The sequence below is a fragment of the Brachypodium distachyon genome, chromosome 1 (assembly GCF_000005505.3).
Source record: "Brachypodium distachyon strain Bd21 chromosome 1, Brachypodium_distachyon_v3.0, whole genome shotgun sequence".
Lineage (NCBI taxonomy): Eukaryota > Viridiplantae > Streptophyta > Magnoliopsida > Poales > Poaceae > Brachypodium > Brachypodium distachyon.
Window position 1 is genome coordinate 22,052,878 of NC_016131.3, and position 20,580 is coordinate 22,073,457.

Genomic DNA, 20,580 nt, shown 5'->3' on the forward strand with positions numbered 1-20,580 from the left:
CAAAGTGACTAACTACATGTATAATTTCAGTTGCAAGAACTTAACAACCACAAATATCCATGCCACCTCTCTTTTTTTCCCTTGTGGCATGGTTTTTGTTTTTGGCATGTGAGTATTATTGTAGCATGCCTCAGAACTTATCTATATGCTTATCAGTTCCTCTCATTCTAACTACACATTCTTATCATACCTGATGTAACATCTTTTAGTATTGTCGGTGTGTCTAACTCCACTAAACATGCATGATTACGATGATAACATTCTCTATAACTATTGGCCACTTTCTCATGCAACAAGGTGTTCTCGATGGATAATACACTCATATTGTTTTTTTTGTATTCTCAACTGTGCATGTCAGCTCGCTAGCAAAATTGCAAACCACAATTTTGTCTCATATGGAAAAGTTACAATTATATTTTAGAACTCGGCCGAATTGAGGATAGTGGGTTCATATTTCGAAAGCTAGCAATCTATTTTTCCACACTTCATAAATTCTCGTTCCAGTGCAATTTAGTCTGACAAAACATAATTTTATATCAAAAGAAAACGCGAAGGCTCTGGAACCTCATTTGCTTGCACTAAGTACATTAATTGCAATGTGGTTTTACAAAACATTCCTATACGGAGGAAAACAACAATACGGAGCATTACCCTAGTAAACCAACCGTTACCATATAATAAAGCAGAGTTACTGTGTGTATATATCTATCCCTGATAATAAAAGCACGAATGTTTCCTTCGTCGTCGTCCGCCGTGCATGTTCTGATTTTCCGTGTCTTCTTACACTCCATCGAACCTTCCTTTTCCTATTTCCACAGCTCTGCCTTCTCGGGCCGCCGCCGCTGACTCAACTGCCCGCGCAGCACCTCCCTGCGGTGACCGCTCTCGATACGCGTCGGCGCCGGATTAGATTATCGTGCAAAAAACGAGCAAAGGGGTCCAGGACTGATCGGCGCTATCCACCATTCCTCGTGCACTGCACCGCTGCGTGCTCTGATCCCAGCCACGGCCGGCGAGCGGTGTGGACTGGGTGCCATGTCCGTGGCCGCGGCTGCTAGCATCGGCGCCAAGACCATTTTGATTGAATGTTCAGTTATATTGTTATGTTTTGTATAAACATGAATTTTCGTGTGCATATGTTTAAGCGGCCGTGGCAACGCCCGGTCACTGTACTGGACTAAAAGAAGACGACAGCGTAAAGGCTGGAGACCAAAAAGGGCATGACACGGAAGAACAAAAAGGCCCGCGCATCTTCTTCGCCAAAGCTCACACTGTCAACGTATAAAAACCTCAAAAAAACCTTCCCACTCAACCAAACGGCCAACGGATCAAGCTCCAGCGATTTTCCATCCATCAGCGCGCACACCCGCCGCCTCCGCCTGGAGCGGCGGACCGCGGCCACCCACCCCGCCGTCTCACGCCACCGCGGAATCCGGCACTCACCTCGCGCCCGCCCCCACGTGTCCTTCCCCTGCCGCCCGCGGGCCCCGCCTGTCACCCACCTCCCCCCAATGTGGTGGGCAGGCGAAAGCGACGCGTGAAGGGGAGCGCTGCGCACGGCCCCCCTACCACCACCCCCCCGATGGGTTCCCCCTCGATAGCCGCGCCGCTCTCTGCTGACCCTGCGTCCCCGTTCCCCATTTGCTCCCAAGGCTCGTCCCCCATCTGTTCCGCCGCCGCCGCCCCCTAAGCCCGCGCCCCGCTCGGCTCCGGCTCCGGCCCCGCCTCAGCGCTGGTGGTGTGCTCCGTGGGGCGCCACTCCGCGCGATCCGCCGCGGCTCCGTCCGTCCGGCTCGATTTGGGGAGCCCTGCGGCAACCTCCGGAGGTGAAGCCGCTCTCCGCCCTGCGATTCAGCCTGTATTTGTGTGGGTTTACGGGGTTTTTTCGCTTGAATTTTGCTGTGGAGAGGTTTGACTGGCGGATGGGAGTGAGGGAGTTAGGGCGGAGATTTGGATTTGGGTTTGGGTGTCGGCGTGGACGTCTCGGTTGCCAGGTCTGCTAGCTGGTTGCAAGCTTCTGGGGGAAACGATAATACATCTGAGATGCTTGTGTTTCTGTTGCCTGTGCGGGACTTGGTTGATTAGTTTGGTTTCTGTACTACACTGCGGCGGACTGTGGCAGGGATGAAACTTTGGGGAGGTGCATGTCCGCAGTAGGCGCATTGTGCTAGACTATGCTAGTGGAATTATCTTGCTTTGTGTTTGTCGTTTGAGCATTAGCCGTGCCATGTGCTTGCTAGACTATGCTTATTGTAGACTCACCATACAGATTTAAAAGCCCAGAGCATGGGGAATTTGTGGTAGGTTTGGAAGTAACATACCACATAGCTCAGTATGCGACTACCTGTATATTAGTGCCTCGGTTATTAGTAACAAGTCCAGACAACTACTCCCTCCGTCCCATATTAAGTGACTTTCTATTACATGTATCTAGACGCTTTTTAGGCATAGATACATTCATATTTGGACAAATTTGAGTCACTTAATATGAGACAGAGGGAGTATGTCCATTAATGTGCTGTTTATCCTAGTTTTCTCCTGACGACTATGTCCATGATGTTATAGTTATCCTAGTTTTCTGTTATTTAGCTTTCTTACATGGGTTTTCATGGTAAGAAAATGGTTTTTCTTGATCACTGGTTATATGCGATTTATTTTTCCTCGTCGAGTTGTATACATGCATTTGTTGTTCCATGATATATTGGTACGAAGCAAAAAAACACATTGATAGTAAAACTAATAACACAAACAGCGCCATTTATGTTTTGTAGCATGTGGCTGATCCTCGGCTAATGCTTTGTTTTATACGAGATTATCATACAAGTAAATTTTCTGAGGTACTCCATATCCCGCAAGTGCTCTGTTGCCCTAGTATCTTATGTGTGTTCACCACTTGATTCAGCTCTTTTTTATGTCTCTTGAGATTAATATTGTAAAGCATATAATATTAGGTAACCATGCAGGGAGCTTAGTATATTCACTTAGGGGTTGTCTGTTTCTACATTTTTGAGCTATTAACAAAGAAATATATCTTCTGTTGCTAGCAGCATGTGACACCGGTACTCTTCACAATGAAGGAGAGGAGTTCTTTATGTGATAGTGCAGCAGATGGTAATTGGGTTTCCAAATACAAAAGAAAGCGAAGCAAGTTAACAGCTAGCTCATCAAATGAGCATGAGGGTGCATCACCAACATCAGACTCTTTAAGGAACAATGATTCCATAAAAAGGAGGTTCAAGCATGACAATAACATTTCTTCATCAACCAAGAAGATAAGAGGGCATGATGGGGTAAGTTCCTTATCAATATTCTTTCAATAATTTACGTGTTAGTCTATCTTGTGTTGTTTGTGATTTACTCTCCACTCATCTTTACAAGGCGGATTTTAACCGGGCTTGTAGACAACTAAAGCTCTAAATTGACAAAATTACAGAGGTGAATGATTAAAGTGCTCGTTCATATGAAAAATAATCTATGTCGGCTAGTCTTGCATTTTAACTTGTGTGCCTCATAATTTTCAACAATATTTTGAAACAAAAGAAAATGCTACGGAGTAGTGTACTCCTGGGAATATGTACTCCCACTCCTCATATACCACTTATACACATGTGGTATCCTTCGTTGTCATTTTGAATATAACTCCACTACTAATTACTAGCTACTCAAAAGCGACTCACTTGGACATTTCCATTTCAGTGCACATGTTGCATATATACTGCTTTGATGTAAATACTAAGGGTATGTTGCAAAAACCAAGGACGCTGATGTAGTTTATTTCACACAACTTGTGTTGGGTATCTTAGAATAATTTGATGAAGTATACTGAAAAGATAAAGATGTATAGCGAATTAGTTTAACTGGTATACCGGAGATGGGGTTGAGAGTAGATACTCCCAGGATTATATAAAGGAGTACCAGAACAAATATGCATAAAAGGAGTACATTGAAGTAGTAGGAGCTTACAAGTGTTATTAAGATGTGAACTCTCTCCTGCACTAAGGACAGGGTGCAAGCTGCTAGAGCCTCTTTGAATGGTCCCAATTTTATGATGGTCTTTATTTGCGCGGCTTGGCATATTTGAAGCAAAGGAATGATTTGATTTTCGACAGAGCCCCTCCTTCCTTTAATACCTGGATCATTGGTTTCAAGCAGGAGTTTTCTCTTTTGAGTCATAGACTTAAGGAGGGTAAAAGAAAGGTTAGCTCTGCTGGACTGGCTGGCTGCTCTGCTCAGCTAGTCTCAGTTTCTGTTGGCTTTGGGCCTTTGTGTCTGGGAGTTTGTCTCCCTCTTTGTCTTTTCTTGTGTCTTTGTGTCCCGGGGTGTCTTCCACCTCCTTGTATATTTGTGCATATTTCTTTTAATAAATTTACTGTCGGAGCCTCTCCTACAGTTTTCCTCATAAAAAAAACTCGCTCCTGCATGTAACAGTTTGTCAGATCTGTTAATACTTGCCGATGTGATACACAGTGGGTATTGTTTGTATGAACTCTTTTGCTGTGGTTGCGCAGGATGTAAACTATACTGGAATGACAGATCTTATTAGGTCATTATTCATGTGATTGGGGACTGGGGGCATTCTAGTCAACTATAACTTCAAAAAATAAAATCCATGCTAGATTTCAGCTGAGCAATTACATCTTTATCAGATTATTCACCTATCAGTTACGCAATTGTTACGAGTTCAAGGCTTTCTGCACTGTTATATCCTTCCATTACTTTTGTATGTCATCTCTCTAATGGTGTTCAAGTCATCTTATACATGCATTTTGTTTTGTTTTGTTAGTATTTCTATGAGTGTGTAGAATGTGACCTTGGCGGCAATTTGCTGTGTTGCGATAGCTGTCCACGAACGTACCACTTGGAATGTCTTAATCCTCCTCTTAAGGTTTGAACCATTTCCACCTTTTGATTACATATCTCATCATCTTTTGATGTACTGATCTGTTTTTACCTCTTTGCATCATTCCATTTCAAATCTAGCGTGCACCACCTGGGAATTGGCAATGTCCAAGATGTCGTACTAAACAAGTTAGCTTGAAGTTGTTAGGCAATGCGGATGCTGAAACTTCCAAACGTGAAACGAGGAGAATGCGTGCAAGCACCACATCAGAAAGCCCGTCTCTTCATAACAAAGTCTCTCCCAACACCCGGAGCCCAATCCAAGAGAAACGTGAATTGAAGGAGGGTGATCTCACTGTGAAGGATAATGAAGTTCTGAAAAAGAAGCCATTGATAGTACATTTGAAGAAGCGCCCAATCAAGGAATTATCTGCAATTACCAAGCCCTTGAATTCAGGACTCCTTGCTAAGTCCTCAGAAGAGAAACAGGAAAAACATGGAGCTGCTTTGAAGATAAAGAAACATTTGCGCTCCATGGATTTGTCTCCGAAGAAATATAAAAGCAAGAGGCAACATAGTCATAGAGACTCTAAGCGATCTGAAACAAGAAAGCTTAGATATTTGGCAACAGAGGTTGACAGTGATTCATCAATGGAACCATCTACGTCTCCTGACCACAGCGAGTCACCGCCAAAGAGAAAATCATTGGATGGAAGAACCCCTACATCTAGTACCAAGAAAGGCAAAAAGAAAGTGAAATTTGTTGATAAACAGCATGCTGAGGTATTCAAACAATACTCTGTGTTGTTCTAATATTCACCGTACGAATACATTTTTTGTATAGTTTGCCTTCCCAGAAATGCTGCCAGGTCGTTTTATCATTGGCATGCCTAGGTGAACTCATTAGTATGTTGGATGTTCACTTAAGTATCTTTCTTAGTTTATTTTCTAACTCCCCACCAGTATTATATACATTTTGCTACATTTCCATTCTCTGCACTTCTGCAGCTTCCTTTTCTTTTCATTAGAATTTACGCCCATCTTAAAAATCCAAAATTTTCAGTTTGTAAGCTCATTTGCTTTGGGAATAGGCAACATTAATTACATTTACACCAATGTCTGTCTAATTTCGGTTCTCAATGCGGAACGAAGCAATGCATGAAGGAGAGAATTGGCCATGCATGCTGCATTAATACATGGTGTAGCACTTGATTAGGCCCTCCTTGGTTGTTTGATTTTTTATGTGTCTAATAAACTGAAAAAGAGGAAGTAACTTCATAAACATGTCTTTTAGTTTTGATATAACTCTTGCTTTACGAATAAACTGAATAATTCCAGCAAACTTGCCGTGATGTACCTTTATTTATTTATTTATCAATACATCATGCTTTCTATCTCATTTGAGAAGAACATTGTAACCTTAAATTTGATAGAATACAAAAGAAACAACGGTATCTTTTATACTCCCCGACCATTAAACTGGCTTTATATTTTCCCCTTCATCTCTGTGACTATTTTTTGTCCACAGCAGCAATTTCTGATCATTCGTCTTTGGCTGCTACCACGAGCAGCCTTCAGTGCTTTTCTAATGTCTGTCTTGCTTGATGCTCATATTTTTATCTGAGTCCAAATTCTTGAACATAACTATGCTTGTAATGCCGTTCATATATCTGTTGTAATGGTGCAGGTGCTAGGTGTGGCAGAGAACAAAATAATGACTCCTCAACAGGATCGGCAGGTTCGGTCTGGCAATCATCTACATCATTACCTACGTTAACCATATATATTGCATCTTCACCCAGTCATTTCTTTTACCTAAACTCTTTCCAAGTTTCTATTTTCTCTGATTATCACAAACATTGCTTTGCTTAGGTTGACCGCATCCTTGGTTGTCGCCTTCAGACAAGCCAAATCATTTCACAGCCTCATGCTTCATCAGATCAGATTGAATTATCTAATTCCCAGACGGAAGATATTGCTCCTCCTAGTGTTTCCAGTGCACTAATACGGTCTTCAAACAATGATACTGATACCACTCTGGAGGATGTATACGCCGATGAATCTGCAAATCTTGCTGGCGGACATTGTTTGGATGGTGTTGAAGCACAAAAGGAGAGTTGTGGTAAATCCTGTGATAGTAAGGAGTCAGTGAACCGAGCGGAAATCATGAAGACGGTGTCAGAACATTGCATTGATCAAATCATCACAGTAAAGGATTCTGGAGTAGTAGGAAAAGACATGGCTTCAACAAATTGTGAATTTGAGGCAGTATCTGATGGAACATCAGAAGGAAAATCAGAAAAGGGTGACATCGAGCTTTCAGTTTCCAAAGCAGATGTAAGAGTACATACCAAGCAAGAGCATACACCTGAAATTAAAGTACATGGAAACATAAATGCAATTGCTGGAAAGGACCATGATGTTACTGCATTTGAATTTTTGGTCAAATGGGTTGGAAAATCAAACATCCATAACAACTGGATTTCTGAATCTGAACTGAAAACATTAGCGAAACGGAAACTAGAAAATTACAAAGCAAAGTATGGAATGGGCTTGATAAACATTTGCAAGGACCAGTGGTGCCAACCACAACGTGTTATTGCTCTGCGCGCTTCCTTAGATGAAGTAGAAGAGGCTTTAATCAAATGGTGTGGCCTTCCTTATGACGAATGCACTTGGGAAAGGTTAGATGAACCTATCATGCTGAAGTATGTCCATTTGGTTACTCAGTTCAAGAACTTTGAATGCCAGGCTTTGGATAAGGACACGAAAGGTAGCTGTGCAAATGCAAGAAACTGCCAAGAGTTGGTTGAGCAGCCAAAAGAACTTCAGGGAGGCATGCTCTTCCCTCATCAACTGGAAGCATTGAACTGGCTGCGCAAATGTTGGTACAAGTCAAAAAATGTTATCCTTGCTGACGAGATGGGTCTTGGAAAGACAGTGTCAGCTTGTGCTTTTCTATCATCCCTGTGCTGTGAATTTAAGATTAACTTGCCTTGTCTTGTCTTGGTTCCTCTATCTACTATGCCAAATTGGATGGCTGAATTTGCATCTTGGGCACCTCACTTAAATGTTGTGGAGTATCATGGTTCTGCACGGGCGAGATCTATAATTCGTCAATATGAGTGGTATGAGGGTGATGCAAACCAGATAGGGAAAACCAAGAAGTCTCACAAGTTCAATGTCTTGCTCACCACTTATGAAATGGTGCTTGTTGATGCTACATACCTTCGCTCTGTATCATGGGAAGTTCTTATAGTTGATGAGGGGCATCGTCTGAAGAATTCTAGCAGTAAACTCTTCAGTTTGCTCAATACATTTTCATTTCAGCACAGGGTTTTGTTGACTGGAACCCCCTTACAGAACAACATCGGTGAAATGTATAATTTATTGAACTTCCTACAGCCTGCTTCTTTCCCTTCTCTAGCATCATTTGAGGAGAAGTTTAATGACCTTGCGACAGCAGAGAAAGTGGAGGAGCTTAAGAAACTGGTAGCTCCACATATGCTTCGTAGGCTGAAAAAGGATGCAATGAAAAATATCCCCCCGAAGACAGAGCGAATGGTGCCAGTTGAACTGACATCAATCCAGGCAGAATACTACCGTGCTATGCTTACAAAGAACTACCAAGTACTGCGTAACACTGGAAAAGGTGGCGCTCATCAGTCATTGCTCAACATAGTAATGCAGCTTCGGAAAGTCTGCAACCATCCATATCTTATTCCTGGAACTGAGCCAGATTCAGGTTCACCAGAGTTTTTGCACGAAATGAGAATAAAGGCCTCCGCAAAGTTAGCTTTGTTACATTCTATGCTCAAAATTTTGAACAAGGATGGTCATCGTGTTCTCATTTTTTCTCAGATGACAAAACTTCTTGACATCCTTGAAGATTATCTGACTCTGGAATTTGGTCCTAAAACATTTGAAAGAGTAGATGGTTCAGTATCTGTGGCAGAACGCCAGGCAGCGATCACTCGCTTCAATCAGGACAAGACTCGTTTTGTATTTTTGCTATCTACACGGTCATGTGGTCTTGGGATCAATTTGGCAACTGCAGATACAGTTATTATATACGATTCTGATTTCAATCCACATGCTGATATACAGGCAATGAATAGGGCACACAGGATTGGGCAGTCAAACAGACTTTTAGTTTACAGGCTTGTAGTGCGTGCTAGTGTTGAGGAGCGTATTTTGCAACTTGCCAAGAAGAAATTGATGCTTGATCAACTTTTTGTTAACAAATCCGAATCGCAGAAGGAAGTGGAAGATATCATCCGCTGGGGAACTGAGGAGCTCTTCAGAAATAGCGATGCTGTGAATGGTAAAGACAATGATGAAGCTTCTGGTGCTAAACACGATGTATGCGATGTAGAGGTTAAGCACAGGAGGAGAACTGGTGGCCTGGGTGATGTTTATGAGGATAAATGTATTGGTAGTTCTACTAATCTTATTTGGGATGAAAATGCCATCATGAAGCTTCTTGATAGATCTAACCTCCCAACAACAGTAGCTGAAAGCACTGATGGGGACCTGGACAATGATATGCTTGGCACCGTGAAGGTAATTTAATTCTGTGCTTTCTTCTCCAGATAATGAATATGTGATGTTTATGCAATGATTCATTGGTAGGTTATGGAATCGAGAATCTTATCCATGTCTCACCATATTGTAGTTGTCCACTTCGGGAAAGTTTCACTTAGTTTGGAAGTTCCTGACCAGCATCACTTGGCTAGATTATATTGTGTGTATCTTTACATACAAATTAATGTACAAGTTTCAGTCTTGTTCTTGGACTACCTTCTCATATAGTTGTTTCTCTTGGATGGTGCCTACTAATATTACTGCAAAATAGATTTTGCTTCAGGCAATTGATAGCATATGTCTGGAGATCTGAATTAATAGTTTCTTTTACTTCCATCCATTAAGCAGTCAATCGATTGGAACGACGAGGTGAATGATGATCCTGGTGCCACTGAGGACATTCTTAATATTGATAATGGTGGTTGTGAGCAGGCATCCGAAACAAAACAGGATGCTGCTAATCCTGTGGAAGAAAATGAATGGGATAAACTTTTACGTCTCAGGTGCTCTACGATACCATGTACATGTTTTTTTCTTGGCTGTTGATTGCCTTATCATGGTCTCTTTCTTTATATTTTCCTTGTTTACTTTGTAACTTTAACAAATCAGAAACATAAAGGAAACAAAATGGAGGAATAAATACTCCAATTCTAGAATGTATGCAGTTGGAGAAGTTCCGGAGCTGAACGTGACAGCTTATATAATCTTCTGCTCTACATCATCAAAATGGAGTCAAGCTTTGCATTAGCACAAACCCCCAATTGTGACAAGTCCAAAGTGCATGATGCACTGCTTGAATTTTTGCAGTTGTGCAGAATAATAGATACTGATGTACATATGTTCACCAAAACCTCATTTGAATTTGGAAAAATTTCACAAGCAGACCTTTTCTCTACTTAAATATTAGGTCAGGTAGAGATAGGACATGGCTATTGGTGGTTAGCTAATTGCAACAATTGCGCTGTTTGCCTAGCTCTCTCTCTCTCTCTCTCTCTGATGGCATGATTGTTGGTTACTAAATGCAAGCTGGTGTTTCAGATGGGAGCAGTATCAAATCGAGGAGGAAGCGTCTCTTGGTCGAGGCAAGCGTTTAAGGAAAGCTGTTTCTTACAGGGAAACCTTTGCAGCGATTGCTAACGAAGCTTTAAGTGAGGTACTTTTCTGCCATGCTGGTTCATTTGTTGATTTGATAGTAATAGACTAATAGTATGGCTACTATCACCCACGATATCTGTCCTAGTAAGCAGTGAGTATATTTTCATTATTGGCTACCTTGATTATTCATGACATATTAAGGCCGTGATTACACCTGAGCGTTGAGTTTTGCAAAAGCCATCTGTTTGACTGTATGTTTTTGTGAAAGTCAAAACTGCACCACAGGCTCCATAAAATTCAAGTTTACCTATGATTTTCTTGATTTGAACCCACTATTACTTGCAACGTGCTTTCAAAATCTGCTATAGCTCACTTTATATTTTGTTTAAATTGGGCACTTCTGAATGCTTGACAGTTTTCTTTAGTCCTATAAAAAACTCAATTGGTGACAGCGGTCCTTTGCACCTTCGGACTAATCATTGTTGATTTGGCACAAATCATTGAATGAGAACAAATATGAATTATTTTATCCAAGGTGTAGATGATAGTACAACATTCTCTTTAGTTATGTCATGTACATATTCTTTTAATCCGTAGCAATGCACGGGTATTGTGTTAGTAGCCCAAAACATTTCCAACGAAAGCCTAGAAATGTGTTTGCACACAAAGCATTGGTGCAGTACCACTCCACCTCACACCCCAAACTACTGGCTCCAGTCACTGGCCACCGCCTCCACCACAGGCAAGGCCCTACCCTTCTCTCCAGGAATAGTAACTCACATTTTGTGCCTTCCTAGTGATTCTGATCTGTGACTGATTTACTATGTTCCTAGGTTAGATGTAGCTACTATCTACTTTTGCACTTATTCATCGATGCAATCTATTTCCTCATCCTCTAATGCTGTCACGATGTATTCTCTATCAAAGTATGTATATGCTTCTGATATCCCTGTATCATTGTTTTCCGAAAATTCCCTTAACCTGTATCCATATACCGTGCAACATATCGCTCATGCCAGCCTAATGATAATGAAGATTCCCATCCGCCCCATTGATGGAAATCTGAGGCGGCACTTTATGGGGTCCACAATAGACCACTTAGTCACACAGCAATTGGTTAGTTTATCACTAATTTGCTACAACCAAAAATGGTTTCTTTACTCGTGAACTCAGAGTCTCGTACACTACCCAATTCCTCATCTGCGCCATCCCATTCCTTTTTAGCACACAGCTATGTCCCTCTCACAGGTTCTCTCGGCTATACACAAGCAGGTTGTGAGGCAGATCATGGGTGGCGCGAAGGCGCCAGGTGGGATGTGGTGGTCTCGAGGCAGTGAATCTGTGATGCGATACATGTGGCGAGTGGCAACAGTGTTTCACATTCATAGTCACATGATTTGTTGCGAGGCTTTCTGAAGCAAGTTAGTTTACAGTGCATTTGCCTGTGCGTTCTTTTTTGTTCTGTGGTTTACAGGATCTTTTTTTGGCGAGATAGAAAATATTGTGATGTGGGCTCAACATAGCTTATTTTGTTGGTTTCCCTTTTAACAAAAGCAAACCGCACAATCAATTTTAGTTTCATTCTTTCTCTGGCTTGCCTTGCTATCATTGTTTGCTTTCATCCCCTGTTACTTTTTCTGCCTCCTTTGGTGTATAAAAGTGATGCACAATTTAAGAAGCGGTAACTCATTGGAGTTGTCAATTTGAGTGAATGTGCTGTACCTAGATGAGTTTAATTATCTGGTGCAACATTTTTGTAGTTGAATACTACTGTCATGAATGCTCAAATGGCCTAGTTTTCATATCACAGTTCCTTAAAAGTTTAATGTTTAATCTAATCTCTCAAAAGAAAAATGTTTGATCTACCATGTATAATATTGCATGTTTTCCGTGGAACACAATATACTGAGACTTCTAGAGATAGTTGACTGCACCGCCATTTTCCATTTGCTATTTTCGCTGTACTCTTTGATTTGAATACTTTATGCAGCTGCACAGTGATTTACTGATATTGTTATACAGGACTCTGATGATGGGGATGAACCAAGGCGAGAGTACACTGCAGCTGGAGTGGCTTTGAAAGAAAAATAGTATGGCCCCCAACCTCCCTTTCACCGGGGACCCATATACTTGCATTTGCACGCACAATTTTTTTCTTCAGGCATTGATTTAATTCTGATTGTTACAGTGGAAAGCTCCGAGCTAGACAAAAGGAAAGGATTGCTCAGCGGCACACAATCAAGAACTATGCTGATAATAAACTTGAAGATTTCATAAAACTATATGACTCTAGTGTTAATGAATATGGTGCGAACCCTTTGACAATTGTAGAAGATCCTGACGCCGCACAGCCATCTGGGGCAAAACGTTTGAGTGATTCTACTACAGAATTGAGGCATTCCTCAAAGAAAGCAAAGAGATATACTGAAATTTCTCGAGAGCATCATGCCAAGCTTTCCACGAATGCTACTCCGTCGAAGCACCAATCAAAGGGGAGCGATGTCTTAAATCCAGGGACTCCACATAACCTTTTACCTGTTCTTGGCCTTTGTGCTCCAAATGCTGATCAGGTAAATTCGTACAAGAATTCAATTTGTGCGCCAAGCATGAAGGAGCAAAAAAGAGCTAGTGGGGAAGTAGGCAACAAATCACTGTCACCTGCTCCTGACCATTCTAGTGAGCATAAAAATGATGGCCAATCAGCTCCTAGCAAGCCTATGTTTTATGGTTCATCCGAGACTTTGCAAAGGCTGAATAACATCATTCCAGATAGTTACTTCCCCTTCAATCCTGTATGTCCCGTCTCTACTTGTCAATTCTCCTTACATTCTAGGTTGCTGCATAATTTTATTTAGTCGCTGTTATTATCATTATCCATTATTCTTTCCTTCTGCAGTAAAAAATCAGGTGAATTTTTTCTTTATTTATGTTAGGAGGAAATGTTGCAAGCAGCCTGAAAGGTTTTTGTTTTGTTTTTGTACATATATCGTATATCAGTAATAGTTACTCTTGATCAGAGCATGCCATTTTCTTTTAGTCAAGCTAAGACCTTCATTGATCAGCTGGAAACAAAAGAACTAACAATGTTCTTACTGTGCAGATTCCTCCGATGTCTGGGAAGGGGCTTTATGATCCTGTCGAAAATCCGGTATCTTCCATTGCTTCATTTCAAGGGAAGCTGGGTCTCCCAAACTTTAGTCTGGATGACAATATCCCACATAAGAATATGAAGTCGGTACCAGATCTATTTCCCAACTTCTCACTGGGCACTAGCAAGGAGTATGTTCATAATCCTGTCCCCGAATTGCCAAATAGTTCATTTCTACCAAACTTCATGGCTGATATTGCTGGAACTTCAAAGAAGTCTAGGTCAAAATTCATGGCAGATATGTCTGCCTTTCTTCCAGGGTTGGGTATTAGCCCAGTTCAACCGATTCATTCGGCAATGCCTGAAAATCACAAGAAGGTATTGGACAATATAATGATGCGTGCTCAGTATGCCTCAAATAAATTCTTGAAAAAGAAGTCAAAACCAGATTATTGGTCAGAAGATGAACTTGATGCTTTGTGGATTGGAGTTCGTAGGCATGGAAGGGGTAATTGGGATGCCATGCTTAGAGATCCAAAGTTGAAGTTTTTGAACCACCGCACTAATGAAGAACTGGCCTTGAGATGGATTTTGGAGGAGCAGAAAATCATGGAGGAACCAGTGCCTACAGCCACCAGAAGTTCCAACACTATATTTCCTGGAATATCTGATGCAATGATGTCTCGGGCACTAAGTGGAAGTAACTTTTCCAAACTAAGGACGGAGGCACCTAAGTTGCAATCACACCTAACTGATATTCAATTAGGTTGCACTGATATACCTTCCAGATTTCCTCATGTTGAGCCTACGAATTACATGGGTCAAAGTGAGGGTGGTCCATCTCTGACCCCATGGAAGGATTTCAAGCATAAAATGGGTTACGGTAGCGATTTTCCTGGAAGTACATCTGACAAATGGGAGAAAATTGATGGTGGAGTGGTCCCACCGTATGTGCCAAATCCTTTTATGATGGAAAGCATTGGTTCTCTGCCCATAAACGTACGGAACAGTAGTTCCATTCAGCAGAATGAATTTGCATCAAGTTCTCAAGAGAACATTCTTCTTCACGGTGTTTCAGATGGCCAGATCGATCTGTTCCATGAGATGCAACGGCGTGTGAAGTTAGGCAAACAACCCATAGAGATGAATCTGTATCACACAAAGCACTCCAACCCTCTACTTGAAAGGTCTGGTATCTTTGGAAGTTCAAAATCAAACAAACTACCGCATTGGCTTCAGGAGGCTGTGCGTGCCCCTCCATCGAAGCCACCTGCATGTGAGCTACCGGCAACTGTTTCAGCAATTGCTCAGTCTGTGTGCCTACTTCTTGGAGAACAAAAACCTGCAATACCTCCTTTCCCTATCCCAGGACCTCGTCTTTCTCGCCCGAAGGACCCAAGGAATGCTCCAAAGAAGAGGAGAGTCCATAGGGTTCATCAAACTTCCACCCAGATCGAACATTCCAAAATTGGATCTGGGCAAGGTGATGTCTTATGTACTCCAGCATCACAATTAGTGGATGTTCCACGTGCCTCTCCCGCAGTTGATAATAATGGTGCCCCTTCACTCAACTTGAACTCTCCATCATCATCTTCCGCTGGCAGTCAGGGGCAAGATGGGACACCTCCTTCCGCTTTTGAAGAAACACACAAAACAGTGGGTGCTTCAGAAGCTAATATTGCTACTTGCCCGTCAAGGTCAGAGGCTCCTGAAACTGGTTGTCAGATAACTGAGTTTTCTGGGGTAGATGATATTGCTAGTGAGTCTTATAGATCGCCATCGAGGGATATTCCTGCCCCCTGTGCCCCGAGGAACGATTTGTCAGGATCAGATAATTCAGTTTCACCTACAGAACTATCTATGTTGCCAGTAGTTGATGCAACTGGTATAAGCACCACACAAGCTGTAGGGGATCTATCGAGTGATGGTCAGGAGTTGGAACAAGACAACATATTAGAAAGCGATGTAGTCATGAACGATGTGGAGAAGCTGTCAGATAAACCTATGCCTCTTGACGAGAATGTGGATTCAAGTGCGTCACATTCAATTTCAGTTCAGATTGTTGATGAAGATAAAGATGACGTCGTCATCGTCGCAGATGAGCATTAGACTTGAGCAATGAGTTCAGATTTCTTTTTCGTCCATTTAGCTCTGGGATTTTCCCTTCCCCAATGTCCCCCACTGTGGGTGGTTGTGTTGTGTTTGTACCCTTAGTTAAACTCCAGCGACCAGTAGTTTAGCACTAGTCCGGCCGGACCAACTCTCGAAAGCCTCTATATACACGAAATGTATATTTGCTAACCTGGTGTGGACTGTGGACTAGTATATTCATTTATTTATGTGTGCATGGTTAAGAAAGTTGGTCCTTCTACCACCCAAGGTTACAGTTACATGTTTTCATCAGAAAAGGAAAAACTGAATCCCAGTTGGGACCCGGCAGCTCACTGGGTCGAGGGGTTGACCCATAATATTTTTTTCCCTATGTTCTTCATTTCGGCATTTCCCTACACATCCATCCGTATAATGCTTAGCATCAGTATTCTGTCGAGTTTTCTAATGATGGTGACTCCACCTTGAAGAACATCATCTTCTAGGAAGCATATATTTTCTATTTTCTTCACATCGCGAATAATGCTTAGCATCTGCATTCTGTTAAGTTTTGACTTCCTTCCGAGGTTGGTGACTCCACGAGGAGATAGTTTTGCAGGGAGCATAAGATATCAGTAATTCTTCCGTTCCATAATTCTTGTTGAAATATTACATGTATCTAGACATTTTTTAATAATAGATATATTCATTTTTGGGTAAATTTGAGACAAGAATTATGGAACGGAAGAATACATACATTGGTTTAGCCACTTTCTATTTCTTCTACCGGTAACTTGTCCATATTATCCTAGGGCTCACTCGGTTTGAAGGATTTTTAAAGTAGTTTAATCCTTAAGATTTTTTCCTATGTGGAGCATTTGTTCCATATGAATACAGATGCTAAACTTCTAGGATTTTAGTCTAAATTGACATAATTCCTTAGGGGATCTGTAGGGTGCTCAAGGGTCGGACTGTTTTGTCTATTTGTCTTAGAATTTATGACCTGCCTTTTGGCCTAAATAAACTTAATTAAAACAATTTATACCTATGATCCCTCCTAAACTTTATTTCTCTTGTGACCCTTAGTCTTGGCGTCATCACCGTTGTACATTACGCCAGCTGAAATGTAACAACTTAGTGCATGAACTTAATCATTGCATTGACCGAAACAAATATTTACTCCGTCCCATATTAAGTGACTCAAATTTATCCAAATATGAATGTATGTATGCTTAAAAAGCGTCTAGATACATGTAATAGAAAATCAATTAATATGGGACGGAGGGAGTACATTGCTCCCAACAATAATCATAGTAACCTCAATGGCCATTTTTTCTTCTTCTTTTGTTAGTCATTTTTTTGCATATCATTTACCATACTCCTGCTTGTTGATTTTCCCGCGTTCCCTTTTCCTTTTTCCACATATATTTCGCCGTACCACTACAGTTCGTACTTCATTGGTTTTCTAGCCAGCATTGGTCACTTGGCTCCTTCCTACAAATTTGGGAGCGGTAGGATTATAACAAAGACTCTTCAATATGATAAATAGACTTAGCCAATCTGTCAGGCAGTCCATGTTCCTAGAAATGCCAACCAAATGAAGAGCTTCAATCACAAGAGGTACTACTCGTCACAAGTATGCGAGATCGACAAATTACCGGCCAACCTTCACAACTCAAAACATATCCAAGGTTGGTAACACATCCAGATTTACATCGACTCACTCCTGCAGAAGAGTTCAGATATCGGTTAGTAATGTAATGAAATATGCACATATCAGGAGATCAAATGTTATTTTGTCCTTCAGCTTATTTTATCTTTAAAAGATTGTATGTACCACTATTTTGAAACAGAGGAAATGCCTTTTTCCATAATCCTCAGAGAAGATTTTGTAAATAGCAACACCCACAGGTTTATGCAATAACCTACATTAGGGCATCTCTAGCAGAGATATCATATATCGTCCCCATTTTTAAAATAACCACTATTCTACAATTCAACCGAAGAAAACGACCCGAAAAAATCCATCATATTTTCGAAATCCGTAAAAAAATCCAGATCCCGTATAAAACTCTCCCAATGCGCTATATGTCTAGTTTCCTCGCGAGATTTTTAGGTAACCCGCATCTCGGAAAAAAACGGCGGCGCGCTGAAATTTCAGCCCGTGATTCATGTTTCCATCCCCAATGCCTCCTCCTCTAGGGGCCTCTTCGTTTTGTAGGAAAGATGGAGGAAAATGCAGGGATAGGATTTTTTTTTCCTTTGATGGTACTGTTCATGGTTCACAGAAATGAACCATAGGAAAGGTGGAGGGAAAATTCCTTTGTGGCATCTTTCAAGACCAAAACACAAACACAAGAATTTTAACATCCACTCATACCTCATTTTTTAATTCCTCTGTTTTGCAATCCTCTGTATTTGAATCCTATGTTTTTTTGCATATGCTTTCCTATCCTATTCCTATGATTTTTCTTATTCCTATGTTTTGAATTCCTGTGAACCCAATAAGCCCCTAGCCGCCGCCCCCTTGCATGATCTGGCAGGAGATGGGCCAGATGTGAAATGTAGTGTTTACGATACTAGTTTACGGTTACACCCATTCAGAGTTCCGTAGGAGCACAGGAGTGAATCAGTTTCAGGTCATAGTTATGCCACGCCGCTGTGCTTGAAAAGCAGAAATTCTTCAACAAGAAAAAGAAAAAAGACCCCGTCTTCAAGGCTCGCCAAAACCTAGACAAGCAGACCAGAATGCAGAGATTTCGATGACGAAAGCAGAGTCAAAACTCAAAAGCAAGAAACACTTTTGTGAGTCTGTATGATGAATGAAGCATGCAGTATAAGATTGAACACAAAAAGTGTGTCCCCTGCAAATCGATCTTATTTTATGCTGCAATTACTGGATTACATTAGAAACAGACTAAATTTGTTCTCCTCCTGCAGAAAAAATTGCATCGTTTCCTTCCTACAGATCAACAAAAATCCACAGAGGCACAGACCCATCCGAGCCTCCGAACAATAAAGAAACAGATCGAGTCTGAATCATGTTTCAGACATTCGAGTTCTGTATCATGCCATACCCAATTACCCATCCATCCATCCATGGAATCGCCATTGTTGCTGCCGCAATGCCATCGAGCGCAATGGCATAAACTGATCCGTTGCTGCGAGAGAGAACTCCGCGGATGCGAGGGGGGGAAAAACGAGCGGCGGCCGCGTCAGTTGCTGGCATTGGCCCCGTAGCACTTGCCGAGGACGGGGTTCCAGAGCCACTGCACCAGGAACCGCCGGCCGTTGACGCCGTTGACGTTGTAGGCGCTCCCGTCGGCCGCCCGGGACACGTTCCCGACGAACCCGCCGGCGCCGCCCCCGTCGCCGTAGACGCCGAGGCAGAGGTCGGCGATCTCCGTGGGCGCCGTGGGCGTGTCCCCCGCGTACCACGCGTTCACCAGCGGGTTGGTGGCCAGCTCCGCCAGCTCGTGCCCCAGCACGATCACCATCCCGTCCACCCCGGGGTCCCCGTTGGGCGGCCGCAGCACCTGCCCGCCACCGCCGGAGCCGCCGCCGTAGTCAGTCGCGGGGGCGAACGGGTACGCGCACCTCCCGGGGCACTGCGTGCCGCTGTTCCCGACCCAGGCGTAGGGCACCGTGACCCCGACGACGGAGGCGAAGGTGAAGTAGTGGAAGCCGCACATGGCGCGGCAGAACTCCTCCATCTGCACGTCCGGGGAGGAGAGCACCAGGTAGGCGCCGCTGTAGGGGTCGAGCGGGAGCGGGTCCGGGTAGGCCACCACGGCGGCGCGGATGATGGACTGCACGTCGATCCGCCGCAGGGAGGTGCCGTGCGAGTAGCCGGAGTCGGAGTGCTCCCCGGCGACGGCGAAGGCCGCGGTGACGTTGGCGCCCGTCTGGTCCGCGTAGAGGCGCGGCGCGCGGGCCCACCAGTCGGAGACGGAGGGGGAGGGGGCCGCGGGGGACGAGAGGGAGGCCAGGAAGTCGCGGAGCACCGCCTGCGCCGCGGGATCCCACCGCCCGTACCAGATGAGGTACAGGTTCGTGGGGGAACCCGACACCACGGGGCCCATGTGGTACTGCATGTTTACCAGCTGGTTGCCGTCCACCAGGTAGTCCGCCCTGTACACCGGCGCGCTCCGCACGGCGGCCATGGCGGCGGCGAGCAGGAGGACGAGGAGGAGAAGGGGAAGAAGGGTAGGGGGGCATGGGAGCAGCCTCTCCATTTTTGGGGATGTGTGGAGTGAAGTGGCAGAGCTAGAATGAGAAGGGAACACGGGGTTTTGGTGGTTTTCCGGTTTGAAATTAAAGTCGGGAGTGAAAATTTAAGGGAGGTGCCTTTGTGTTCTCCATGGGAAGTTGACATGTGGGCCTAATTGCGTCAGCTCAGATTTTAAGAGGAAAAGGCATTTTGAAAAATTAGTTGTGCCTTCCAAATACCTTTTGAAACAATTCAAAATCCAAACACTTGTCATAGGAGATTACTTGTCCTGATTTTTTCTTCAAAATCCTTTTGTTCCATGGGAATTTTTATGCTCCCTCCGCCCCATCGTGCAAATATGGATGTATCTATACCCAAAAAGCGTCTAGATACATGTAACATTTCGTCACTTAATATGAGACTAAGCGAGTATAGAAAAAATATAACATTCGGCCAATACCATCACTCCCCGCCAATGTTGCCACAGGTTCCCACCTTCTCCTCATGTCGCTTCGGTGAGGTAGGAGGTGGGGTCATCAGATCTTCCTTGCAACATTGTAGCTAGTTCTCTTGGAGTTACGGTTTGTTTCCTCAGCAACGACGCTATCATGGATATGGCAACGTCATCTGGTATAAAAAAAAGTTTCCCCGACTCCGGATGCACCTCAACGGCGAC

At 43.1% G+C, this 20,580-nt stretch overlaps 2 protein-coding genes across 3 annotated transcripts; one reads left to right on the forward strand and one right to left on the reverse strand.

Moving 5' to 3' along the window:
• The first annotated feature begins 1,378 nt into the window (after positions 1-1,378).
• On the forward strand, positions 1,379-15,977 carry LOC100822490 (protein CHROMATIN REMODELING 4). Of its 2 annotated transcripts, none has more exons than XM_010239768.3 (11): positions 1,379-1,826; positions 3,045-3,290; positions 4,784-4,885; positions 4,981-5,622; positions 6,527-6,577; positions 6,712-9,402; positions 9,772-9,926; positions 10,462-10,576; positions 12,541-12,608; positions 12,707-13,310; positions 13,619-15,977. In XM_010239768.3, exons 2-11 carry the CDS (start codon positions 3,072-3,074, stop codon positions 15,713-15,715), a joined length of 6,744 nt encoding a protein of 2,247 aa, XP_010238070.1. In that variant the 5' UTR covers positions 1,379-1,826; positions 3,045-3,071; the 3' UTR covers positions 15,716-15,977. The 2 variants fall into 2 exon arrangements, with proteins under 2 accessions (XP_010238070.1, XP_014752365.1); XM_014896879.2 differs by having other exon boundaries at positions 3,048-3,290.
• A 2,536-nt stretch (positions 15,978-18,513) lies between these two features.
• On the reverse strand, positions 18,514-19,984 carry LOC100837052 (protein EXORDIUM-like 7). Its single transcript, XM_003563022.4, has one exon. It carries the CDS (start codon positions 19,927-19,929, stop codon positions 18,910-18,912), a length of 1,020 nt encoding a protein of 339 aa, XP_003563070.1. The 5' UTR covers positions 19,930-19,984; the 3' UTR covers positions 18,514-18,909.
• Between the last annotated feature and the right edge of the window lie 596 nt (positions 19,985-20,580).